Below are 27,732 nucleotides of genomic sequence, written 5' to 3' on the forward strand. Positions count from 1 at the left end.
CTTTTTTTTAATCCGTGGATGAATCAAAACAAGAATATGCATGTATGTTTATGCCCCCAGTCAATTATCACTTGGTCAATGCTATCTTTTTCCATGGATCCAAAAGGATTTGTATATACGCGAAAGGAGAGGATCGAGAGAAATCCAATCCAAAGAAGTTTTTGTAAAGAACATGCATGCTTTTGTTAAAGAGGAAGCATCATGGAAGAAGGAAAAAAGGAGGTGTGCTCAAAAGTAAGTTTATGAGGTGCAAATGCATGCGATGCATGAACGAATACACACAGCTCCACATGTATATGTTTGCCCAAAGACATGCTTCTTTTCAAGGGCCCTATCATTCTACACCAATTTGGTTGGAAAATGCAACAATATACAAGGGCAAGCCTTGCATTTGAAGGGTCATGGCTAGCCCTAGCCATATGCATGCATGCAAGTTGAAAACCATGTTAGGAGGGGAACAGTAAATTTTGCAACAAAAAAACATCTGTTATGGTGATAAGCCAGTTGAACTTTAAAGTTGAAAAGCAAGAAATGGTTATTGCTTGCTTATAGTTGTTGTTGTTTTTAGAGTTGTGAATTTTTTTTGATAAGGTAACATCCTCAAGCTATAATTTAGCTTTTGCTTTTTAGGTATAGCTAAGCTAGGCTGCTGTCCATCTTAGCATGGTAGCGTATTTTGGTCATCATGCAATAGTCGGCGCTGCAAACAAGTCCTGAAAATAGTGTCAAAAGAGGAAAATGCCTCATCATGTAGGGCCTTTTGCTATTTTGTTTGGTTTGAGTGCATGGCTCCAATTGGTGATCCTCTTGAATCTTATATTATTTTCAGTCAGAGTTTGATTCTCACTCCTTTTGTTCACTGATGTATATCTTCCAAAAAGTGAAAACATCAATTGCTTGCCTAACTCAAGTTAAAGAGCCTTGATAAAAAAGCTTTTTCAAAAGAAAACCTAATGTTTAATTCATTTGGATTGATAAATAACAAATAATAATTCATTGATGCATTTATTAGGAATGGGAGAAGTGGTGAATCAAGAAAGTTAGGAATATGATATAGAGAAATGAAAATGCGATCAACTACTTTCATAATCAATCTAATTTCTAGTTTGTTCGGTAATTCCTCGCTTTTCAGGTATTGAATTACAGTTACGAATATGTACATGATAAAACCTACCTGGCACTTTTAGATGCACCAAGTAATTTTAGTAGCAATGCATGTCGGTTTTTCTTCTTCTTCAAAAGAGCAATTAAGATGTGTAGCATGGAAGGAGGGAACTGGTAGGGGCCATGCACTGGATAAGGCTAAACTGTTCTGGTTTCAGTTTCAATCTTTGCCATTCATATCCATCAAAAGAAGAAAAAAGAAAAAGAGAGAAATGTTGCTTTTGTCACTCATACTGCTCATTGAGTCATTCTGTCGAACACTAGTCGGGCTTAAATTAGACGCTCGATAGAAGCAAAATAAGCTGCCGACTCTTAATTAAGTGGCTTCACCTTTATGGTCAGGTTTGGGCTGCAATAATATGTGGCCGAAGACTGGTTCATCAAAAACCCAATGGAATCCGTTGGAGCATCCCAAGTTTGAAAACCGATGGATCATGGGCTGATTGATTATTTCAAATATTTAACTATTGTTAGGCTTTGGATTTAATAATTTATTCAAGCTCATTTTATCCATTAAATTTCAAACCAATTTGATACTTTTTTTTCTTTCCATTTTACTACTTTGAAGTCCTCATGTAGGACACAAAACAAAAACAATTTTATCGCCATATCATTTGTATAGTATTAAAAACTTAGGCAGTTGCCATTACCACTCAACATTTTGTACGTCAAACTAATCCTTCTGCATTCGAAAATATTTCGAAATTATAGGTGTTAAAATGCACGAGATCTTGTGTTCGAATTCGAACCCCCAACATCAATTATATTAAAGAGAAAAGGAAAATTATACCATTGTAGTTTAATGAAATTTACATTTTTTAAAGATAGTTTTTGTATTTCGTTTGGAGATTAGGACCTAAGGTTTAATCTTTCAGGCTAACTCCCTAACCCTAAATTTCTAAACATTATTAATTAAGTGAAAATATAAACATTTGGGCGTTTTGAGAAGATTAAAATATATCATCAAAGCACGACACTCTCATATGAAGTTACGAACCAATTTTTTTTTTCTTTTTCAACAGTTATAACCAAAAAGATTGTATAAATAAACTATACGAAATCTCATGGATCACATAATAAGAAGAAAACCATAAAACAAAATCTGTAGTCATTTCTTGTTTTTTAAAAAAATCTTTAGTCATTAATTTTAAGAAAATTAACACACAAACAGACTCTCTCTCTTGCTCTGTTTCTCTTTTCTCTCTCTATCCCTGTCTCATATCGGGCTATCTATCAGCTGCTGGCTTCTCAAATCTTCGTCTCGCTTTGTCTTTGGTTTCTCTCTCTTCTCTCTTTCTCCCTCTATCTCTTTCACTTACAATGCGCTGTTAATGAGTTTGATGTCTCACCCCACAAAACGCTCCTCAGCCATCAACAACAACACCATTAGCAGCACCTCCTCCTCTCTCAACCCTTCTTCAGGCCCACCCATGAAAAAGGCCAAGTCTCAGGCCGTCGCCTGTTCCCTCGATCCCAGCAAGAATGGCCTCCACCACCACCACCACCACCATCCCCACACTCACCCTTCTCAGGACTCCGATAACGACGTCGTATTCGACCCCTCTACCATGGCCCTCGACGAAGATCTCAAGTCCGACGACCCCTCTTCCCGTGCCGTCGCCGCCAATTTGTCCCGCAAAAAGGCCCAGCCCCCTCAGCCTACCAAGAAGCTCGTCATCAAGCTCCTGAAAGGTACGCCTTCTTGATCCCAAAGCTATAATTTTGATATGCTCTAGTCGGATAGTGATTTCTAGGTTTTGTGGGATTGAATAACATCTTTGATTTTGCTTCGGGGTTTTGGGGCTTGGGCGATTTGTTGAATTAGGTTTTGGGCTTTGGGCCTTTTGGCTCTGCTATTAGGTCGAATTGATAGGGTGGTTTCGACATGGATGCTTAAATTTGATGTGGGTATTATCCAATATTGCAATTTGTGTCGTAATAGGCGGGAACCCTGAATTCCTTTTATCTTTTTGATTTAGCTGCTTGTCCTTAATTTCATTTCTACGGTAATTCAGCGGCTAATGTTTTTAACATTGGTGCTTGAGTTTCATGCGCGTTCCATGCAATTTGCATGTTTTTGATGAAAAATGTTTCACCTGGGGTGACTGTACTTGGCTGCTTGACCACTGTCTGGTCAGTGATTGAACTGGGAAGTTCCATTTCTGTTAATGGCAATCTGAATTAGGTTCCAGCATTGCTTTCCCAGATTCTCTATGCTTAGGAAGTACTCGGTGCATGAGTGAAGTGAGGGTTTTGCATGACATATAGCTGGAGCTTATTACCTGATGTATTTTAGTATCATTAGGTCTGAATTAGTGTTAGTGCTTTTTATGCGCTGTTATATATAAGTGAAAATAGCAGTGCATAGCACTTGATTAACTTGATAGAATTTACAGTGTTTCTATTAATGATGACATAAGTTCCAGAGTCTTTACAATGCCATGTTCATTTTCCCACGGAATACATACTGAAAAAGGTTACTGACATATTTCATGTTCGTTTTTTCCTTTTGCCTCAATAAAGCCAAACCCACGTTGCCCACAAATTTTGAAGAGGAAACATGGGCAAAGTTGAAGTCAGCCATTTGCGCTATATTTTTAAAGAAACCTGATTCTTGTGACTCAGAGAAGCTTTATCAGGTAGAACAACCACATTTCTCTTCGTATTAAATGCAATTTTTTTCTTTCAATGTGGACATATGTCATGCATAAGGAATTCACAGAAAACAAACTATGTTCTCCTCAGGCCGTTAATGATCTTTGCCTGCACAAGATGGGAGGAAGTCTTTATCAACGAATTGAAAAGGAGTGTGAAAGACACATAGCTGCAGCACTGCAATCTTTGGTTGGCCAGAGTCCAGACTTGGTGGTTTTTTTATCACTTGTTGAGAGATGCTGGCAAGATCTTTGTGACCAGATGTTGATGATTCGTGGTATAGCCTTGTATCTTGATAGAACATATGTGAAACAAACACCAAATGTGCGTTCATTGTGGGACATGGGACTGCAGCTTTTCCGCAAACATCTTTCTCTCTCTCCAGAAGTTGAGCACAAAACTGTCACGGGCCTCCTAAGACTGATCGAGAAAGAAAGGTTAGCCATATTCTATCAATTTAAGCAAATCATATGCTGTAGGACAGGCAATATGACTTGGGAAAAGTAGGTTTGGGAAAAGTAGTTTTCAACAATGATTGTAAACTTTCAAGACTAAATTTTATGTCCTTCCCATATTTCTCCCATTTCTAAAGGTGTGTGAGGGTTCTTTTGTTGTAGGTTAGATTGGGAATCAATTAGGCAAGGGTTTGATGGATGAATGTTCTCAGGGATGTTATGTTATATGTTATAGGCATTGAGATCTTCTCAGTTTCGAAAGAAACTTGTCATGTTTAAGTTAATAATATATGGCAAGATTGTGCCACTCATCATCTCACTGAGAAACCCACTTAATGCATACACTAATGTAATGTTTATACAACTTTTCATTCCATGATGTGGGGTCGGTAAGGGTTGCCACTGGCAGCACCATGTTTGTCTTATTTATGGGTTGGTCATCAGTAGTATGTGTGACATGCCAGATAAGCAGCCACACCACAAAGTAAAAAGCTTTTTAGAAAGTAGAGAGTAAAATGAAAAAAGAAACGTTTTTCTCCTACCAAAACATTAAACTTCATGGGTTTTTGAACTTGATAAATTAAGTTAAAAGATGGCTATTACATGATGTTGTGTCTGTAAGGTTGCCATTGACAGCGCCATGTTTGGCTTATTTATGGGTTGGCCATGACTATTATGTGTGGCATGTCATATAAGCAGCCATACCCTAAAGTAATCAGCTTATTGGAAATTAAAGAGTAAAAGTTTTAAAAAACAAGAAACATTTTTCTCGCCCCAAAACATTAAAGTTTATCGGTTTTTGAAAAATCAGCCATAAAAGTTGTCATCATCCCAGTGCTGTATGTGTTCACCATACCCTGTTTGCCTATCCTTTATATGATTTTCCACCTTAGTGTTAATCAAGACCTGAGAGTTGTACATTGATCTCTAATGTATTACAAGCCTCTCTATTAACTGTTGGGTTTACTTTTGCACAAAGTAACCTGTAATATTGTGGTTTTGGTTTTTCAGATTGGGTGAAGCGGTGGCTAGGACCCTGCTTAACCATCTTTTGAAGATGTTTACAGCTTTAGGAATCTACTCAGAAAGCTTTGAGAAGCCATTTCTTGAGTGCACTTCGGAATTTTATGCCGCTGAAGGTATGAAATACATGCAGCAAGCAGATGTTCCAGATTACTTGAAGCATGTGGAGGTGCATATTCTCTCTCTCTCTCTCTCTCTCTCTCTCTCTAAATTTTCTGGTCTATTTGATTTCCATTGCAGCATTTTTCTTCATGTCTGTATTTTTTGAACATAATGACTTGTTCCAATTACTTTGCACCTATCTAGCTTGTCTCTTTGCACTATGATGACTTATGCCTACCATTGGAGATTTTTGGATAACATGTTGCAGACAAGGTTGCATGAAGAACATGAAAGATGTTTAATCTACCTGGATGCAAGTACAAGGAAGCCATTAGTTGCAACAGCCGAAAAGCAGCTTTTAGAACGCCATATACCTGCCATTCTCGACAAGGTTTTTATCTGGTTATGAATTTTATGATTCTACGTTTTACTTTTCTGTCACTATGCATTGAATTTAAGTAATCACGGTTTCTCTTATATATATATATTCTAGGGATTTACATTGCTGATGGATGGGAATCGAATTGAGGATCTTCAAAGGATGTACACTCTTTTCTCTAGAGTCAATGCCCTTGAATCATTGAGGCAAGCGCTTAGCACATACATTCGGAGGACAGGGCAGGGCATGATCATGGATGAAGAAAAAGATAGAGAAATGGTTTCTTCCCTTTTGGAATTTAAGGCTTCTCTTGACACTATATGGGAAGAAAGCTTTTTCAAGAATGAAGCATTTTGCAACACCATAAAGGATGCATTTGAGCATCTTATTAATCTCCGTCAGGTGGCTTTTCATCCAATTCACTTTCCCCCCTTGTTTTATGTGTTTATTTTCTTTAACAATAAAATGAGGAAATGAACCCATCATCTACGATGTGGTTTCAAGTGTTGCACGGTAGGATAGCACAATTAAGCAAATAACTGATCATGGATGTGAAAGTATGTTTTACTTGGTGAGGAATCAGATATGTTTTGGTTATAACATTCCTATCATAAATAACCATGCTTTCAGTTATAACTTTCTATCTTAAGTAACCATGTATAAAATCTTTTTGTCTCACAGTTGAATCTAACTAGCTTGATTCCATGTACATTCCCCCCTTCCTTACTTTTTCCGGTGTGTTTGGAATTCAATTTCATTGTGCTGCTCATCATAGCTAATTTATGTAGACAATAGATATATTTGATCAAGAATTTTTTTTAATCTCCGATAGAACCGACCTGCTGAGCTGATTGCAAAGTTTTTGGACGAGAAGCTTCGTGCTGGGAATAAGGGTACTTCTGAAGAGGAATTGGAGGGAATGCTGGATAAAGTCTTGGTTTTATTCAGGTTTATACAGGTAAGATTGAAGTGTTAATAACCAAATTCAATAAGTTGACCTCCTCACTGTATGAACTAGCAGTTGTTTTGTACATGTTTTCTCTTATTGATACTTGCAAACTGTTGGTAACTGCTCGTGTGTGTCTGCAAAATGAAACTGATGAGAGATTTTTTTCTTGCTAATCCAGGGGAAGGATGTATTTGAAGCATTTTATAAGAAGGATCTTGCGAAAAGACTACTTTTGGGAAAGAGTGCTTCTATCGACGCAGAGAAATCTATGATTTCCAAGGTTAATGATGAAGTTTTCTTTTCTACGACTTATATGCATAGTGAACTCACCATCACTTGATTGTACTAACAAAGTTTTATCTCTGTACAGTTGAAGACTGAGTGTGGCAGTCAGTTTACGAACAAACTCGAAGGAATGTTTAAGGTGTGCGATTTTCTAAATCATACGAAATATATGTTAAAGATTAGTGATTAGTTAATATTGCCTCCCAGTATCTCATGCCAAAACTAGGGATGGCAGAATTTGCCTAACTGACCAGCCTCTTACCTATTTTTCTTCAGACTGACAAGACGCATCAGATTGACTATTAGAGTGCAATTTGTTTGGGAAAATGAGGTCCAGACCATCTGGTTTTGATTGTGGGTCCATTGTTTGCTTATCTCTATAGGATGCTTAATGACGAAAGGATCTTTTACAGGCTTGTTTAACTGTTATGTTTGAATGAGTTCTTGTGCTAATTTTAGCTATACCCGGTTACTTGCTAGAAGATGCTGTAGTTAGAATAGTATTATTGAGACACTCTGCAGGCTTAACTATCTGGCTGTTTTTCTTTTTGTCTGGTACTCTTGGCTTGACCATGGGAGGATTTTGTCACAGATCATAGATTTCATTAGCAATGCAAGCATTATTTGGATACATGCATTGTATGTTTCTACTTGAAGAAATGTGATACCCATTGGCTGATCAAAATCTGCGCATTGAATATGGGTCATTATTATTTTTTCCCTAATATGTGTTACACACATCGTGGTTTTTAAGTCAACCTTTTTGCTCATGTAGTTACTATGTTTAGTACAAGGGGAAGGAAAATAGGGAGGATGTATAGGGTTGTTACAAAATGAAGAAAAATGGAAGGATGTGGTGGAGTGTGTTGGTGGAGATCAACTTTGCCCATCTTATGTGTTGTGTGTCTTTTCTTTTCTTTTGGTGGGCAACATAAGAAAAAAGACAAATAATTGCACTATGTTGACCTTCTATGTTAGTAACAAGTCCATTTGTTTTTGAGCTCCTGTAGCTAGTTTGGGATTCATGGTCATGTTATGTATCAGCCTCTTTCTTCTTTCTTCTCAGAATCATATTCACTTTATGTAGAGATGGATTTGTGATCAACTGTATGAGCTTCTGTGGCTAGTTTTCTATGTAATGTTTAATGATTTGCTTTGCATGTACACTTTTTCAGGATATTGAACTGTCAAAAGAGATAAACGAGTCCTTCAAACAATCATCCCAGGCCAGGACAAAGCTCCCGTCAGGGATTGAGATGAGTGTTCATGTCCTTACGACTGGGTATGTTTAAAGTTTGGTTTTCATTTTTGTTTTAGAATGTGGCATGCGAAAAGTTTTGGTTTGGTTCCTTATGTTGTGTTCAATATGTTCCCTTAAAATATGATTGAAATTGAAAAGTGTAGCTTGTAATAAAATGAATCTGTTTAGTTTTAAACTGTCCATAAAGTTTGGTGACATTTTGGTTCAATTATGTCATTTTCTTGCACATTTTGATCTATTAAATAAGATATATATTGTTTAAATGCTTTTTTTTTTTTTTTTGGTGCACATATATCTTTAATTGAAAGTATACATTTTATATGTGAACATTATAAAGAACTTTACTTAAATCTTGCCTTAATTTTATCTACATTATTTATCTCTCTATGTCGGCAACGAGTTTAAGTGGTTTTTTTTGGGGATGGGTACAGGTACTGGCCAACATATCCTCCCATGGATGTTAGACTTCCTCATGAATTGAATGTCTACCAGGTTCAGTACATGCTACACAACAGATGCTTTTGTTGCTGGCAATATTAATGTGCTTTGTACAATATTCTCAGTCCCATTTTTCTTTGTGCAATAGGATATCTTCAAAGAGTTTTACTTAAGCAAGTACAGCGGTAGGCGTTTAATGTGGCAAAATTCATTAGGTCACTGTGTGTTGAAAGCAGAGTTTCCCAAGGGCAAAAAGGAGCTTGCAGTTTCTCTGTTTCAGGTTGGTTGCGTCTCGGCCCTTGTGCTTCTGTTTATCAGCATTAGTTATTTGTTTTCCTGGAGAATTCTTTAAATTTTACCTGTTCAAGTGGATTAAGTATGGTTGTTTTGTTTGCCAGACTGTTGTGTTGATGCTGTTTAATGATGCTGAGAAGCTAAGCCTTCAAGACATTAAGGATTCAACTGGCATTGAGGACAAGGAACTGAGAAGAACTCTGCAGTCCCTTGCATGTGGAAAAGTTCGCGTCCTGCAAAAGGTGGGTGGCCGGGTGGTCGTTCATTGCCAGATTCATATGTACAATATTTATCTGTAACATAATTGGAGATGTCAGCTCTTATCCTTTCCTTTTGTTTTCTCCCTTTTTAAATTTTTGTTACAGTTTCCCAAAGGGAGAGATGTGGAGGATGATGATACATTTACGTTCAATGACGGATTTACTGCTCCTCTCTACCGCATAAAGGTACTTTGGTTTGTATGTCCAGTTGTAACAAATTAACAATGATTATCAGAAGGCACCAAGCTTGCATAAGCACAAAGCTTATTATAGGCCTCAGGAGTTTAAAAAGTGAATTTTTATGTCCGAACGTCATAGACTCAATTTTCACCTCACTTTATAATACATCACTCTCATGTTCGCTACAGGATGATTTTATTTTGGAGTTCTGTTTTAGATTGCCACTCACAGGATGAACCTTTTATTTTATGGATGCAGGTGAATGCAATCCAAATGAAGGAAACAGTGGAGGAGAACACGAGCACCACTGAAAGAGTATTTCAAGACCGCCAATATCAGGTTGACCTTTTTTCTTTTTTTTTTCTTTTTTTTTTTGTATGTTCCAGATTTGTCCTATACACATGCTGGTTTCATCCCAAATTCCAGAACAGATTGTTCTCTTCTTTCCAATTGAAAATGTTGCATTACCTGATGTATTGCAGGTTGATGCTGCCATTGTTCGGATAATGAAAACTAGGAAGGTGCTGAGCCACACTCTTCTGATAACAGAACTGTTCCAACAGGTGAAAAAAAAGGCATTTGATTTTATTCAACTTTATAAATAAGTATTTATGTTCTAAAAATAAGGAATGAGTTTAAATTAAGCGAAACTATGTGTTGGTGTGTGTTTCGGTGAGCAGCTTAAATTTCCGATAAAGCCGGCAGATTTGAAGAAAAGGATTGAAAGCCTGATTGACAGGGAGTACCTAGAACGGGACAAGAACAACCCTCAAATTTACAACTACCTAGCGTAAGAAAATAAAAGAAAAAAATTGCAGCAGATTTTGAAGTTTCTCCATGTAAATGACACGGGAATATCTCTTCTATCTTCAAGAGGAACAGGAGGGAAGAGGGAAGAGGCACAGGATGTGAAGTCCAGTCCCCTGTCTGTCTTTGTTTTTATGTACAGTGACCTTGGTAGTTTTTTTTTTCCTTTTTTTTCATTTTTTGTTGCGGTCAATACTGATTGTAAAGAACTTTTTAGTCTCCCCTTTCATATTTATATTCCTGCGAAAGAGTCTAGTACTTGAAGAAATCAATTGCAGATATTTTTTTTCTTCTTCTTCTGTTTTCAATTTCTGAAATAGGGTTATGTTATATGTAAACAAAGAAAGCAAAAAATAAAAAATAAAAAATAAAAAAAATAAAAAAAATAAAAAAATCTCTCTTATTATCCTCCTATGGGTGTCTTCTTCTACGTATTCCCCATGCAAATATCAACAAAAGCATTTCCCGTATGAACTACAAACTTGAACTCATAAAAATTTTATTTTGGTAAACACAACGATTTTGGCGGCAGATGTGAGTCAGATCAATTTGCCGTGTTCTTTAGAATGTGCATTAGCATTAGGGATCTTCCTTATAAACACATTTGATTCATCCAAAAATTAAGTGTTGCTGTAAAGACGGTGACGGATCATAGTTGATTTGCAATAACAAAATAATTGGAAGAAGCTTTTCCAACGGAAGAAGGCAGCAGCAGTACATTGCATCATCATAAACAGATTACAGATCCAAATTCCAATACAAACATACAATTCGATTTCAATTTCACATCATTCTCACTCATCCATAATTGAATTGTCTTTCTTTTTCTTTTTTACAGAAGGAAACTGAGTGTACGATGGTGATGGGAAGAGGCAATATCAGACGGCCTTGAGCGCATCGGAATGAGCAGAAGTGGAGGTAGCAGCGGCCTTGGGATCTTCCTCCACCTCGATATGGATGGTGGTGGCGGTGGAGTTAGGGTTGAGAGGGGCGCGGATATCAGAGGAAACGACGTCGTCATCGGGATCGTAGTCGGGGTTAAGATTGCGATCGATGGCTTGGCGGCCTTGCTCAAGGCAAGGCTTGCAGGCAATCTCGATGGTTATCCAACCCAGCACCACCCCCACTATCGCTATCACTGCGCTGGTTATCGCTCCCATTCTTCTTCTCTCTTCTCTCTCTGCTGTTGCTTTGCTTTCACTCTCAACTCAAGTATCAACTGACGACTCTATCTGTGCCGCTACTAGGGATTTAGTCGGCCAACGGAAAACTGGACTAATTGGGTTGCACTGACCCAACCCAACCCAAACCAACCCTCATGGAAGCCCATTTCACGAAGCCCAGACCAAGAACCAGAGCAGTCTTAAACATGAAGATTTTATCTTAATCATTTTCAGAGAGAACATCTCATGCTCATGGTGAAACTTAAACAAAGATTCAAATCAAATATTAAACAAGAATTATGGGATAAATAAAAAAATTATGAAAGATTGGATTGATGAAATTTCAGTTTTTGTAAATTTTTTAGCATGAAAGATTGGATTGATGAAAGTTTTGGCATCCTCATATTAAGTGAGGCCTAGACAGAAAAAATGAATTTTATGATTAGTTATATATGAAGATTAATAGATAATATTTGTTTACACAGAGGATACAAGAATATGTAAAAAGGCCACAAAGGATACAAGAATACAAGACGACTAATAATAAGCTTTCATGACAAGAGAAATGCTAATTACTACTACGTACGGAAGATGCAACCAAAACTTGTTCCCTTTTATAATACAACACATTATAAGCTATGTAAGCTCATTTTGTTCGAAGTGGTTCTTCATGCTCCTCGGAAGCATAGGTCTTCAGTGCACTCACATCACCTCACCTCTAGGCAATTTCCTGGCTAGCCTGATTATCTGCTGCATGCACCTATTTCACCTGCGTATCTATAAGCAAGTAAACCCAAATTAATAGGTTGATATCTACCCCTCTGCCCATTGTCCTTTCTGAGACTTGAAAATCATCAGAGGGGTAGTGCAAGATCAATGACAACGTATAAAAATATAATACCATTTGGTCTTATTCAAGCCCTTGCACTTGAAGTCGAATGGAGTGAACCCTAACTCAATACAAAGTTTTTTCTTTTTTCTTTTCTTTTTAAAAGGACATGTTTGTATAGCGGCTTTCACACTATAAGGGCGGTAGCCCTCTCCATTAAAAATTAAGTGCACACCCACTCTCTAATGGTAGCTTTCACACGTTCCTTCATGGGTAGCCCTCTCCATATTTACTAAACGGTGTACTAGCTTCACAATAGGAAGCCGTTAATGTGGTGGCTTTCACTCTATTAGGGTGGTAGCCATCTTTGTTAGAAGTGAAGCATATAAACCTACCTACCTCAACATTAGCTTTCACTCAACCCTAATAGGTAGCCTTCTCCTAATTTATTGTGTACACCAATTTTGTATAGGTAGCTTTCACACCATAAAGGTGGTAGCCCTCTCCATTAGAGACTAAGTGTGCACCCACCTCCATGACAGCTTCACACATCCCCTACATGCAGCCATCTCTATACATAAACCCTTCTTAAAAAGTAACATTGGTGGTCAATCTAGATTCATCTTTTTACAAGACTTGGAAGGGTTTACTCCATTGGTCAATTTATAGTCTTTTACACCTCCTCACAAAGGAATTAGTGTAATTGTCAGAGACCTATAAAATGTTTGGCATTGAATAAGACCATAACCAACAATAGAAATATCATAACTCAGCCCACCGATTTTAGGTGGACACCCATGGTCTCGAGCTGAGGTCGGGGATGTCAACCCCTTACATGGATTCTACTTATCAACCTCAATGTTGAGTATGCGACGCAGCTCCATTGTGCAGACTCAACAGAGTGGTTTGGTGTGGGAGGAGGGCACTCCCCAGCTGGGGACAGGGATGGGGATGGGGATGAAAAGAAATGGGGCATTGGGAGTGCTTGTGGTGGGGGCGAATTCAGGTAGGATGGCCCTGCCCAACGTTCACCCCCGAGTGATGAAATGTAAAGCGTACCTGGACGACGACGAATGGCCCCTCCGCTGCGGCTCAACATGGTGAATTGTTGTAGAGTGATTGTGAGTATTTGTTTTTGGTCTGAAAGAGTGATTGTGAGTATGGTGATCAACTTTGGCGTGTAATATTTATAGGTTGTAGAAGGATCCGCATGGATAATGAAGAAATAGAAGGATTAGAAAAATTATTGTCTTGATTATCCTTTTGTGTTGTTTATCCTTGGACAAAATATAATGTTATCACTTTGTTTCTATTGCTACTTGAAATAAGGAAGGAAAGATAGGGCATCTTTGTTCGAAGTTTTATTTTATCTTATCCATAGAAGATAATTATTTTCCTTTTGTTTTTAATTATTTGCATTTAAATGGATTAGTGGATAAAGGATCATATAGATATATAGATGAACGACCAAACAAATCCGACTAGAATCCTAATCCAATTGGAACACCCTAATCTTATATCATATATAGATATATAGATCATAAGTTCTTTTTACCTTTATGTCAAATGGGTCAAGAAATTAACCAAATTTGCAAATTACACGTACCAAAAGATCGGAGACAAGTTTTTCACACGTTTTATGTTAGAAATCTGATTGGCACTTGTGCTAATCATGCATGCAGCTATGAATGAAACCAAAGATCGGCTAAGAATTCGAATAACAGACTCAAAGCACCAAAGATGGGAAATCCCACAACAAGGACTAATACATATCCAGCTCTCCTCTTCCCTCCCCAAAGCTAGGTCCTCCCTTTTCGGCCTCAGCGAGCACACCAAGTCCTCCTTCAAGCTCACCCCAGACCAGACCCTGACATTCTTGACCGCTGACATTGCCAGCGCCAATGCTAACCTCAAGCTATTAATTTGCAAGAATTCTCATTTAATTTACAAGGTTTCTTCCACTCCAAGCTATTAGTCAACTACTATTTGAAGGTGACCACATTGTATGTCTGTCACTGTTGCACCAGCTGTTGCTTTGCTTCATTCTCTCTGATGTGGTGTCATTTTTAACCCCCCAAACTCAGCTCTTCTCTCAACCTCAGATGCCAGAAATGAATCATTATTTCCTAATTTAAGCTTTTGATACAGCAACACTTAGAAACAATTAATATTTGAACAACCATGGAACTCAAAAGACCGTGGACTTAAAAGTTTCGTTCAGGGACAGCTGTATACCAAAGCTTTCTGTTCATTTGTTTGTTCACCCTTTTCTTTGAAGCTCACAACTTCGCGATCAATCTGTTCTACATGTCAATCCCCAAAAATGTTAAACACTAAAAAATCTTATGCAGATGCTCTAGCACCTAAACCACTCATCTAAGTATCATATTCAAAGCATGGAATGAGATCTAATAATCTTTTCTCCACCTCAACTGTAAAGAAAAAAACCTGCTACTTCATGATGCAGAAGAAGCAGGGCAATCTATCTGAATTACTTTTCAATTGTAGACGCAACACATATTGAGGGATGAAGGCAAGAACGGAAGGCAAAATCAAAGGATGAACAACCATATACTTAAATTCATACATTCCAATAACCACCAAACCCTTTTACACAACCATTATAGCTCAGTACAGCTTAAGTATTTTATATAGGAACTTATTTAAGGACATACAAAGTGATGAAACATGAAAAGCTAAGCAAACAGGACCTGTGAGCTTGAGGGTGTCAAGTCAGAGAAACAATCTGGGGAATCAACCACATTCCATTGAACACCAAAGCACCACTTCTTCTCACAAGTTCCTTTACGGCTAACCCTTGAGATGTGACCCTCAGCAACATGAAGGTTCCTACCCACAACATATATCCTGCAATCGCAGGCATTCACAGCAAAGGGTTTACATATCTGCTCTGGCAAAGGGGGCCCTTCTATTGTTTCCCACGTATCAGTATCCGCATCATAAACTTTAAGCTTCATCCTTTCAAGCTCTGAGACCACAAACAAATGGCCATAAATCACCACACTTGAACCTGTCCAGCCTTCTCTGAGTCCAACAGCCATACTCTCCCAACTATTAGTTCTTGGATCATAAACCTGACCCCTGGGAGAGACATAGAAAGGCCACAACCAGCCTTCGGTAACAAGAAGCTTTCCGTTGAGAACTGCTGCATCATAAGAGGCCATATTTGTTCCCATATTCGCAATGGGATGCCAAGTCCCTTCAACAGGGTCCAAAACCTCAGCTGAGTCAAGCTCAAAAAGATCCGTGCTGTTTCCTCCAGCCACATAAATCATCCCATCAATAACTCCACTTGCAAAAAATGACCTAGCACTTATCATCTGATTCACCACAGTCCACCGATTCTTCTGCATTTCATATTTCAGCACCAAGTCAAGTGGACAATCCGCATCAGAGACCGTTCCACCACAAACAAAGAGAGTGCCATCACGGGGAGTTGAAACACATCTGAATCCATGGGGACAAACTTTTTCTCTGCAGGGCATGGCTGGGATAGTGTGCCAAGAGAAATTAGTGAGATCAAGAACCTGCCACTGAATCTTTCCAGTGCACTTATGATAGGCAAAGACAAAAAGCCAAGGGTCTTTGAAGCCTAATTCTTTTCTTCGAGTGAAAAAACGCTCTTTACTACCAAGCAGTAGATGCCAACGCTTGCAGACAGCTTTGCTTGCTGTGTGGCTCTGGACTGGAAGCCGAAGGAGACAGTTAAGTGCAACATCATCAGGAAGGCCCGGAATGAGGGGTTCTCCCCCGTGAGATAACTCTAAGTCTGGGGAAGGATTCAACAAAGAAGATTGGATAACCGCTAACCTAAACTTGGGGGATAATGTAATTTGAGAATCCCCTAGCTTGTGCACGGGTGCCTGTTGGGAGGACAATCGAACCCGTTGCATCTTTCTCCTTTTGAGCAAAGTATATCAAGGCACTTCAAAAAAAAAATGAGGAGGCCCTTACTTCAACTGCAATTTATTGCCTGTGATAGTCTTTACTAAGAAAATTAACAGAATCCAATCCCAATCCAGAGAAACAAATTTATTCCGAATCCTCAAGTAAGCTTTCACAGTTTTTGTGCATACAAAAGGAATCCCAAAATCCAAATTTACATAAAAGTAGAGCACCAAACCCTTTACAGGATCAGAAAACGAACATACAAATGAACGACCATCTAAACATCCAAACTTAACTCACATGTATGAACAGAAAAAAAATAAGCTTTTCTTCACTTTATATACACCATAACCACTGTGGCCAATCAAGACAGCAAATTCAAAATCTAATGCTATGAAATTTCATCCTACTGGTGGGAGGAACAGAAAACACCCAAAATTCACAAATTCATAAAACAATACCTCAGAAGCAGCGCAAAATCTAAGCTCTTTGTCCTCTATCGTGAAAAATTCCAACCGCCGACAAAAACCCAGTTCGAAAATCACATACCAATGGACTTTTTGTGGCCTTATCAGCTTGAATATCCATCAAACACTGAACCCAGAACATAAATAAGCTGTACAACTTATTAACAAAACCAACATAGCAGAGACAAGAAGAAGGAGAAGGAAACTTGCAACAACAATAACTTACAACCAGAAAAGGCTGAGATATTATTATTAAAGATGGTGACTTTATGAGATTTATAGAGGTCTGGTTATTGCATCCCAATAGAGAGGGTGACCCATCAGGCTATTCTTCCTCATAAAGAATATTTTTTTATTTTCTGGCAAACATGGTTCTTTGATTCTAGATTAAGCAAAAACTACGCGCCAAATGAGCGAGTCATCGGAGGAAAGAGTGCTCAGCTAAAAAAGCATAAGCTGGACGGTGATTTTCACGCACCTTGATGAAGGTGTAGCAAGTTGTGCACTCTTACTTGGAAGATTCAAAAGGAAGATCGACTCTAGGCTTAAGCCTCTTAGCTAAAAAGTGTTACGTTTAATCCAGAATTTTATTTTATGTTCAAGTTCAACTCTAGACGTTGTTACCACTTGCACGTTTAATTTAACTCTACTTCTTTTTTCGTAGTTACTTAATTTATAACGTTATTAATGTGGTTTCATTATGTAGTACATTTTAACTGGAATTTGGTTGTTTCTACTTGAGGAGAAATTTGGTTGTTTCTACGTGTAACATAGAATTTTTACATACGTCTTTTTCAATTCTTCTCGGGATGGATCTAACATTTTAAAATAGGGTGGGTTAAATTTACTTTATATACACACCGAAGAGTGGAACATAAAGGTGCAGCTACTGCAGCTTACCAATTTGTTCTTTATTTATTTAACTTGTTTCACTTAAAGGGATTATGTGTGAAGAAAGTTATCAGTGAAAGGAAAATTAGCAATAGACTATTCATACAAATAATATATAAATAAAAAGAAGTTGGCAGTAGACTTAAAAGTAATAACAAGACGGAAATACTTTTCATTTTAGAGAGAATTTTACATAGAATTCAATTCATTAGTTTGTCTCATCTTCTTTTCCTTGAGTGTATTGTTAGATGAGCGATGAACATGTGAGTCTTTGGATTTGAAGTGGCATGATTGTCATTAGTAGGCATAAATGGGCTAAATTAAATTTTAGGATGATATAGCTCAGGACGGTCCCTAGAGTCCCTTCTAGGGACCAAGAAGGGACCATCCCTAGGTTCTTCGATGGTCATTGAATATGATGTTCCTCTTATAATCAAAGTTCTGATATTATACTGGACAATCATTAACAGAAAAATGTATGAGTTGTTGAGAAACAAATCAACCATGTGTATTAAACTCGTACTATGTGCATAAAATTGAATGAAAGGAACAAAATATTTTTGATCTAGAAAACTGAACCTTGGAGTGGAGGTAATCAGACGGATAAAAAAGAAAGATACCATTATTCTCCTTTAACCAAAAAAAAAAAAGAAGAAAAAAAGGGAAAAGGGCTGTCTCATCCCATTAAACCAGAAAGAGATGGATTGGTGGTCTAAATTTTGAGATACGTTCGGTATTTTACTCTTTAAGAATAGAGAGAGAGAGAGAGAGAGAGAGAGAGAGAGACGATATTGAAAAGGAAAGAAAGGCAAGTGGGAATCAAACCGAATCCACATAATATTTGCTTGCTCAAAACCTACCTCCTCCACGGCACCTCATCCTACCATCCCAATAAGATCTCTTATAATGAGTTTGGTTTGGTCCAAATCAAATCAAATCAAATCAAATAATCAAATGATATTGGATGGAGGGCCGATGACCATGAAACGAGCATGGCTTTTGGAACCCCCCAATCCCATTGAAGTCCAACCAATTTACGTCACTGCATTTGCTGCTTGTAGGCATGTCATTTTCGCACCTGCTACAGATCATAGTGCTATTCTTATTCTTGTTGGATTAGAATTGGAGCTTCCCTTTTGTGTTTCTCAGCACTAAGTTTTGGCAAAACATGCAAAGTTAGCAGAAATTCAAGAAAACGGAAATTGGGGATTGTCTGCTTATTTCAGTAAGATGACAGGAAGATCCGATCTACCACAATTTACTTGCCAGTGCAGTAACTAATATAGAAGGCTGAGAGAAAAAGTAAAACCAAATATACTTACCAGTGCAGTAATAAATTTGCTGATAGGGGTTGGCCCCTTGTTTTGTGGTTATACAATTCATTCAATTATCATAAAAAGAAATGTAAACCAAACTGAATTTTTAACAGATGAGTAAATCTGGAACAGTGGTGACCATTAACAAATGAGTAAAATTTCCTACCTGAATCTTCTTATGTTATTTTCTTAAATCTTATTTCCTGCCACCTCAAAAGGCATGCACCTGTCAAAACGAGGTGGCAAATGAATGTAAATTCTCTTCTACAATTCCACAACAAGGTTGGCAAAAACTTGAATAAATTCTTGCCGTATTGAGCCACACAGGATAAACTTCCAATGCAGACCAAAAACAGACAAGGATGTATTTCCAATAAGAATCTACAGGAGGCATTATCTTGACAAATGATTCCAACTGCTCGTTAATATCCTTGATCATGAATGATCTTCATAAAAACAAAACAATTTCCAATCGACAAAGAAAGAAAGAAAAGAAAAGAAGCAAGAAGTTTTCTGTGATGGTTCCATAAAAATAAAGCAATGAAGCCTAACAAGATCGTTTAAAAGAAACAAGGAAACAGCAACACACATGTTAATTAAATGCTCAAGTAATAAAATTCTGATAGTCTGAGCACAGCTAACAATGCTTAATGCGGTCGAACTTTTTACTGCTCAAATATTCAAGCACAATAAACAGAAAACCAAAAGAAAGAGTAAACGAATTAAAGCTGGTACCAAATGCATCTCCAGGGCAAGCTGCTTTTTAACTAGTACGGAGCCGTTGCTATCACTGACCCAAAAATTGAGGAAATAAGACCATTATGTCAAAAGAACAATGATAAGAAAGAGAGATGAATACATACTTGACAAAATAACTCAACAGCGTGCATACCATAGAATTCTCTGTGGGCATGCAACTGCCAAAGGTTTAAGCATTAACAATAACAAGCATTTCTGAGAAAGCAAAGAATATATACAAGTTACCAATACGGCAGTACTTTGCTCCACTGTATAACCTTATTAAAGATAACAGAAATGAACTTGTTGCTTACAACTCATGTAAGATAAATCAGAAAATTCTATGCACAATAGAAGATATTAAAGAAAGAGGGAACCCAATACTTGAAAACCTTGTAGGATACAGACTAAAACTGTATTGGACAACAATAATCCAAGACGCACTTAAGGCTTAACCAAGTTTGAATTGGATCAATAACTTCACCAGTATTTTAAAACCAAAATTCAAGGCGCACACTATAATTAGTAATAAACCAAAGAGGCACAGTCACAACAACCATATCTGTCTATTTGCCTAAAGAAATTCAATATAAGAACTATTTGCAAGGAAATAAAAATGAAAACAATGCTTCCCTGCTTTATTTGACACCTTTAATGTTAATTAATGGCAATTCCAAGGATAAAAAGGAGTATAGAATTAAATTATTGGCATTGTTTAAGAACAAAAAGAAAACGATAGATTCAGTAAAAATATGAAGGCATTAATGAATAAATAAATAAAATTTTCTTTTCATTTGAGAGAGAGAGAGAGAGTTCACTCCTTCTATCAAACCCATATATATATATATATATATATATATATTCACTGCTAGAAAACACATTGTATAAACAAAGCAGGTGTAAAGCTACAAATATAGAGATAGATCTAGATTTATTTGGCCTTCTTCTTTCGCATAAAACGACATACATGACCCAGAAAGGAGTGCTTATAATCTTAAAAGAAATTTAAGCTCTCTCTTCCGAGGCTTATCTGTTTCCGTTGTCACTTGGAGTTCTGTATAAATAAGACCAGTATGAAGCTACAGATGTAGAGAGAGATCGAGATCCATTTGGCCTTCCTCTTCTCCCGCATTAGAAGATATTCCTGCCCTGGAAAAGCAGTTCTCCACATCTTTAAAAAGAAGAAGCTCTCTCTTGGGAGGCTTATCGGTTTCCATTGACAACTCGGAGTTGATCTTAGGCCTTTTCCATTGACAATTCATCATCTCAGCACTTCCTCCAGCTTCACCTAAGCAGTGCCTCTTACCTACTTTAGAGGTTAAGAGAATTTGTGTCTTGTACTGACCAATTTCACCTTGGTCTGAAGATTGACTGGGATGTGGAGGCTTATCTGTTTCCATCAACAACTTGGAGTTTTTCTTAGGCCTTTTTGATGGATTCATTATCTCAGCAGCACTTCCTCCGGCTCCACCTATGCAGTGCTTCTTGCGACCTTTAGAGGTTGAGACAGTTTGTGTCTTATACCGACCAATTTCACCTTGGCCTGAAGATTCACTGGGATCTGGAGGCAAGGAACCAATAGTAATAGGTTCCTTGAAGCAAAGTGACTGTTTTGAGCTGAGATCTGGATGAAGATCAGTTACAGCATTCACAGGATATGCAATCATACCACAGTTGTGATCCTGAAAGTATGGCATGGCATTTGCAGAAAAAGATGGCATACCATCCCTAAAAGATCGAAATTGATCAGTATTAAACTGACAAACTCCATTTGAGACCAAACAGAATGGAGGATCCAAAGGAACACTAATTGGTATCATGCTACCAGAGGGAGCAGGTGCTATGAAGGATAAAGGTTTAGAATTTTGGATTTCAGCATGACCACTACTAGATGAACATTTTGGAGGCATAGCGCTCGTATTGTTCTCATAGAACCTGCTTATATTCACCCAGCTATTTTCATTTGAGTAGAGTCTCTTGGAGAAATCCAAAGGAGGGGTTACCTCACTGGAGAGAAGGCTTCCAGAAAAAATTTCAGGATGACGAATGCTGAAAGGTTGAGAACTATTGTTAGTAATGCTTACTGAGTTGCTGAAATGGCTAGGATAATTCCAGCTCCTCTTTGAGTTCATCTCTTCCTGATGAGCGCTAAGATGGCCCCCTAGAGCCTGGTGATTTTTGAATACTTTTTTGCAATACAAGCATTGGACACCCACATGCTTCTCTTCCTTTCCTTTGTCAGGGGTCAAAAGGAAATTCATTGTTGGAGCAAACACGGAGACCCTTAATGAGGCCTTTCAGAAGAAGGAAAAGAAGAAGAAGATAAAAACTAGCAGGAGTAGAAGCACAAACAATGAAGCGATGAGGAAGAGTGCCTTGCTCCTTACCTCTATTGTATCAGTTTGCAGGGAAGCTACAGGACATAGTGGTTAAGAATAATAAATGGTAAACGACAATTCTCATAAAAGCGCATTTGAGAAAAGAACACACAGAATACAAACGGGAAAAAAAAGTTGCCACGAAAAGCTCATGCAGGAGAAACTTTAAAGCAGTCCTATCGGCAAGAATCTGAATGAAGAAGAGCCATTAATGCTTAAAAAAATCTACAATGCATGAACACCTTGCAAAACAAATGTCATAGAACTACAGATAGTACACCTGCTATAACCAGGGTCATGAAACAACCTGTCACTAACACCTTTTGCATCTGTTAGAGGATAATATTGGAAATTGCAAGTTGCAAAGAAATTTAGAATGAAAACAGGTGCCTCAGTGTCATATTCAATACTTGTAAAATGCAGGCATAGTTCTTTCTTTAATAGCCTGCAATTCCCAAGGATTTCAGATAGTAACTCATTCCAGTTTTGAATGTGGATGTATAGTGAATAGAAACACAGGGGAGTGGTCACTCATATGCCTCTGACAAGGTTTAATCATGTGAGACCAGAAATGCAGAGATCAATAGCAGTCAAGTACCCTTTAAGAGCAGAAGTTGATTAAGTCATCAATTTTGATAGTATTTGCTTGGCTATATCTGACAGCTCATAATCACCTTGTCTTAGTCCGCTGTAGTAAATTTGTGTTTAAATAACATTTTGCAAAGGAATATGGTTGAGTCCACTTCAGCTGTCTTGTATCATGTGTACCTTGGTTCACACATAATAAGCTTAGGACCTCCAATCTCTGTTCCTAGGACCTTTCTTTGCCAGAAACAACACCAGGTACGGCCTATTTTGGTGTATGTAGATATATACATAAGTACTGTGTGTGCACATATATCTTAAGTCATTTAGAAGTTCACGTACAACAGGATGCTGCAGTGTAAAAGCATCATTAGAGCTGAATTGGCCTTAACATCATAGAGTGCATAATCGACTCTTGGCTTATTTCTTCTTTTGCTTAAATCTCCTTTTGTCATTACATTTATTATAATTTCAGACAAGGTTAGATTACAATGTACTATGTAATTAGACCAATTGTATGATAAGGGTATTATAACCATATAAGTACGAGTAAAACGTAGCCTTACTTGGTTTGATATTTTAGGTCGTAGTTCACTTTGAAACTCTCAATTGGGGAACTTTATTAGGATGTCTGTGCATGCATTCACGCACATGTCTTTTTTATGCTTATCTGCATATACACACACACACACACACACACACACACACACACACACATATATATGTATGTGCAGGTTCTGTAAACATATATAAGTTTGAAGATCATGATCTCACAGAAGTATAGTTTAAGATAAGTTCAAAACTATAGAGAATTGCCATTCATCAAACTTTGTAATTGTTAACAAACCAGCAGACAATAGAAACTTTCTAAATTAAAACTTGTTACCAATATGAAAGACGTTTAAAAACTAAACAGTCAAATTAAACCTATAAGAACAAAATTGACACAACTCATAATCAAACTGCTAACATCCTAAGTAAGTCTAAGCAATTATAAAAATCCTCAAATATGGAATATTCATTTTCTCCTAATTTAAGGAGATTTTAGATCTGTCTTTTCTAATTATATCTACCTACAGTTTTCTTCCTTCTTTACATTTTTTTTTTTGTTTTTTTTTTGGAAAGCCGGGTTGACTTTAGGTGACCAAAATACTCTTGAAACAAATAAAAAAAAAAAAATACAAAAACAAAAATAGAATAGAGAGACAAGACTTACCTTTCACATGGCACATGGTAACATCTTTTGAGGGTAAGCCTTTACCTATCACTTTGCTGCAATAAAACAGGCATTTTATCGCCGAAATGATGTATTGAGGATGTCAAAAGACTACTCAAAACCAAAACAAGCCCCATTAATTGCGGTTTGAGTAGTTCTCGTCAATATCATTGATGATATCAAACAAAATACTGACCTTGAAACCATTTTTAGGTTGGATTCAAATTGTTTCAAGTAGCCTTTTCAAAACCATTTCAAATGTTACAATGGTTTCGGGTTCTATACTTGAAACATTTTCAAGCTGGCTCAAAAGAGCTTTGATTAAAGTACTTCAAAACCATGTTTGCATTCTTTGTTTCAGGTGCATTGCTTGAAGATATTTTGAGCTGGTTTCAAACCTTAATGTCAGTAAAGTAAGCATGAGATGATTACAACATTAGAAAAGATTACAATGCATTTTCTTTAGATAATAAATTACTGAAGTAACTTTAGGCTAATTCATGTTTCAGTTCGAGGTAGCACACTCACTTTCGGAATTGATATGAAGAGTAATACGGTTCTTGTGGGTTTTACAGTAATGACCAGTTGCACCACATTTCCCACACTTCCGCGTAGACTTCTCTTCTCCAAGAGATTTAATTCCTTCCTTCTTGTGCCCTTCGCATGACTGCCGTGTACAAGAAAATTATTTTGGTGATCCCCTGATATCTTCTAATGCACATTGGCTAGCCATCCAAGCTTTCCTATAACTTATATTTACCCCAAGATCTTTCTGCAAATCCTTGACGATATCTTTTGGTTTGTAATGACACGGAACACCCTTGTACTTCGACTTTAATACTGACCAATAAGCCACCAGCTTGCTTGTTGAAGACTCTGATGAATAGCATCTAATGAACAAGAGTGGTGGCTATGATATCTTGTTATCATAAAATTCTCAGAGTCTGGAGACTTGTATGCATAGAGTTGTCATTCCCTCATTCAACTACAAATAGTTCTTTTGTGGACCTCTTCAATTTGAACTCAATTTTTTATTTTTGTTTTCCAATGCAGCAAGGCCTAACTTCTTCTGTATATCTCCCTCTGCATTCAGTATCGCATTAACCCTTTTTCTGTGAGTTTAAGTGAATATCAAGCACAAGGTGGTGAATTAGGAGGATTGAGAGACACATCATCAAGTTGCATATTGTCACAAGGCACATCAAATTGCAAGCTGTCATGAAGCACATTGTCAAATTCCAAGCCGGCACAAGGCATCTCATCAAATTGCAGGTTGTCATGGGGCACATCATCATGTCGCAGGTTGTTATGTTCCACATAAACTTCTATATTTTCATGCGGCTTATCATTTTCCAAATCATCAAGGATCAATCCATCACCACAATCCGAATTTTCTTGAGTCTCTGAAGTGAAGTCCACTGGCACTGGATCTGCATTGATTGCAATGGAATTTTGTTCTTCAGGTCAGTGTGCGGACCTCAAGAATGAGATTTGGTAGTTTGAGTTGCAAGGCAGATTGGAACACGTTCAATACTCCCACTTCCCGCAACTAATACCCTATGTTCAACAGTAATGCACAATGGAATTTTCCAGTCTCGTGCAGGACTCTCACAAATCAAAGCAGTCACATCACCATTATCTACTACCTCCCTGGGATAGGTAAGAGTTTTCCACAATCTACAGCCTTTATTACAACTCCATTACTCATTTGGATCTACTCTGACAATATCATGCAGTCTATCCTGAACATCCTCATAAGTAACTTTTTCAGCAACTAATGCCTTCATTTTACCACCCTTATATAAAGAATTAACCCACTTCCCATCATAATTAATCACAATTGTCAACTTAGTCATCTTCCTGAAAATAAAAAATCCTTAAGAGTTAGCGACAAAAACAATTAGAAAAAATAAATTAACAAAATAGTTGCAAAACACATTTTTGAGAACTACTCTAAATGGTTTCTACTTTCTAGTAAGTACTCAAAACGGTATCTAGCAGCATTCATAAGACATTTAACAATTCTATGGTTTGACAGGCAACTAAATTATTAAAGGAAGTTCTAATGCAAGTAAAAGGCTTGTAAATCAATCTGAACCAGGATCAGACAGGTCAGTGCCCCAGCTAGGCTAAGCCCATACACAGCAGATTTTCTCAAATAAAGAACAAGTACAGTCATTCACTAACATAGAGAAAAACACACTCTTAGAAAACCTATGATTGGTGGATGAATAAGTTGCCAATTGGAATAAGAATGTTGCACACAGATAAATATACAACACCAAATGCATCAAGGTACAAAAAATTACAACTGATTAGAAAACCTATGGGCATTGATCTATGGACAAAAAAGGTCTACCCAGCTCTTGGATTGTCATTAGCTCCAACTGGGATATGTTCTTTCATCATGGGCTTGCTGTTGTAAGCAAAGCTTATGTTATTGAAAGAATGTAGTTTGTGATTTAGGCCCAATCCAGTGGAACCCTAAAACCCAGCTACTCGACCCCTTTCTCCTACATTTTGCTTTTTAAACATCATCAAAAACTAATTTAGGCAGTGAGCGATTTCAATTATCACGTCCAAATTTTTTCTGTTTTGGTGCAGAAGGGGGCAGAAACCCTAAAACAAATCAATTTGCATAATTTCATCCAACAAGATGAAAGCTTGAAATCAAGAAAGAGTAAGAATATTTACCGGCGCCGAAAGCCACAAACTTATGCTGACTAGGGTTGTAGCGAATCCCGCGGCGGAGCTGACGGCGTCGTTTATAGGGATTTGGGTATGCAGGAAGCGGTTTAACGACAAGCATTGAGTAAAGGCGCCAAGGCTTGCCGGGTTCAGTAAGTGGGTTTGGAAATGGATATTGGGCCTTACAATCTCGGTTTGTGGGCCTGGGTGACCCATTAATCACGTCTAAACTATATTTCAATATTCAACCCAAAAAAAAAAACATATTTCAATATTTTTATAAGAGAAAATTAATTTCTCTTGATTTTTTAAAATTTATGTCTGCGGACGCGGAGGGTCCCTTTGGAGATGCATAAGAAATGGTCATTCTCACTAATGTATACGAACTCAGTTTTGTTGGTTACATTGGAGGGCATCGAACCTAACTCATTACCCTATTCTTTCTCATCACTTGGACTAACCCCAAGTGCTTCAATCCACCTTAATTTGATCCCAAAATAAGTTGGGAAAGCAAAACCTTCAGACTAACTTTTAAGTGTATTTTACTTTAGTTGCTTCTTGTATATTTGCTTCACGAGGTATCTAAAAGCCTCTCAAATCACCAAAAACATGAACCATACAAACCAACCAAAAATGTGCAATATGCCCTGTAATAATTAGTATATATTGTTGTTTTTTTTTAATACAAGCTATAATCTACTTTAAATTCATCTAAATTACTGAGAGAGAGATTCGAACTCGGATGCAAAATGAGAAGCACATCCACTTTAACCAACTTGGCTAAGCTTATGTCTTCAATTAACATACATTGCTGGTGAGAGTGAGATTAACATGAACCTAGATAGAGATGAAGCCAACCATACATTCGAATTGGATTCAGAAGGGCAAAAGGGTTTTGGGTGTAGGACGAATGGGTCTTTTTAGTGGTTCAAAATGCTTCAAGTTTGTTCAACTAGGGTAGGCCCATGGACACAAGTTGCTTCTTGGTGGCTTGTGCTTCTTGTTATGTTGTGTTCGATCAGAGCAATAGTTTGTTTGTTTCAGTTACTCCAAGACCAAACTAGGGCCAAAGTTAGGCCATTGGTTGGCACTTGAGTTGAGACCATCAAAGCAGCCAAGTGCCCTAATAAAGGTGATCACATGATAGAGCTAAGTTTGTTCTTCAACAATCACTGCCTAATTTGTGTTTGTATTTTTTTTTTCCAGGCATCACGATCTGGTTGAAAACTTGGACATGACTTTAGAAGTGATTTGTCACCACATCATATATGGATATTTATTTTGCATTCAAATCATGTTA

The 27,732-nt window shown here is 37.5% G+C and overlaps 4 protein-coding genes across 4 annotated transcripts; 1 reads left to right on the forward strand and 3 right to left on the reverse strand.

Moving 5' to 3' along the window:
• Positions 1 to 2,149: 2,149 nt before the first annotated feature.
• On the forward strand, positions 2,150 to 10,546 carry CUL4 (cullin4). Its single transcript, XM_089049371.1, has 17 exons — positions 2,150 to 2,856; positions 3,688 to 3,803; positions 3,910 to 4,256; positions 5,286 to 5,466; positions 5,668 to 5,790; positions 5,893 to 6,180; positions 6,611 to 6,736; positions 6,906 to 7,007; positions 7,098 to 7,151; positions 8,188 to 8,294; positions 8,705 to 8,765; positions 8,860 to 8,991; positions 9,110 to 9,247; positions 9,371 to 9,451; positions 9,704 to 9,784; positions 9,928 to 10,008; positions 10,126 to 10,546. The coding sequence occupies exons 1-17, from the start codon at positions 2,496 to 2,498 to the stop codon at positions 10,237 to 10,239; spliced, it is 2,493 nt and encodes an 830-aa protein (XP_088905497.1). The 5' UTR covers positions 2,150 to 2,495; the 3' UTR covers positions 10,240 to 10,546.
• Positions 10,547 to 10,940: 394 nt separating this feature from the next.
• On the reverse strand, positions 10,941 to 11,486 carry LOC103325133 (uncharacterized). Its single transcript, XM_008227270.3, has one exon. The coding sequence runs from the start codon at positions 11,410 to 11,412 to the stop codon at positions 11,131 to 11,133; it is 282 nt and encodes a 93-aa protein (XP_008225492.2). The 5' UTR covers positions 11,413 to 11,486; the 3' UTR covers positions 10,941 to 11,130.
• Positions 11,487 to 14,804: 3,318 nt separating this feature from the next.
• On the reverse strand, positions 14,805 to 16,868 carry LOC103325134 (Galactose oxidase/kelch repeat superfamily protein). The gene is made up of 2 exons (XM_008227271.2): positions 16,615 to 16,868; positions 14,805 to 16,190 (listed from the first exon to the last, which is right to left on the reverse strand). Exon 2 carries the CDS (start codon positions 16,156 to 16,158, stop codon positions 14,941 to 14,943), a length of 1,218 nt encoding a protein of 405 aa, XP_008225493.2. The 5' UTR covers positions 16,159 to 16,190; positions 16,615 to 16,868; the 3' UTR covers positions 14,805 to 14,940.
• Positions 16,869 to 20,330: 3,462 nt separating this feature from the next.
• Positions 20,331 to 26,597, reverse strand: LOC107880769 (uncharacterized). Its single transcript, XM_089049260.1, has 3 exons — positions 26,439 to 26,597; positions 24,273 to 25,604; positions 20,331 to 23,800 (listed from the first exon to the last, which is right to left on the reverse strand). Exon 3 carries the CDS (start codon positions 21,824 to 21,826, stop codon positions 20,645 to 20,647), a length of 1,182 nt encoding a protein of 393 aa, XP_088905386.1. The 5' UTR covers positions 21,827 to 23,800; positions 24,273 to 25,604; positions 26,439 to 26,597; the 3' UTR covers positions 20,331 to 20,644.
• Between the last annotated feature and the right edge of the window lie 1,135 nt (positions 26,598 to 27,732).

The sequence above is a fragment of the Prunus mume genome, linkage group LG3 (assembly GCF_029339155.1).
Source record: "Prunus mume cultivar Tortuosa linkage group LG3, ASM2933915v1, whole genome shotgun sequence".
Classification (NCBI taxonomy): Eukaryota; Viridiplantae; Streptophyta; class Magnoliopsida; order Rosales; family Rosaceae; genus Prunus; species Prunus mume.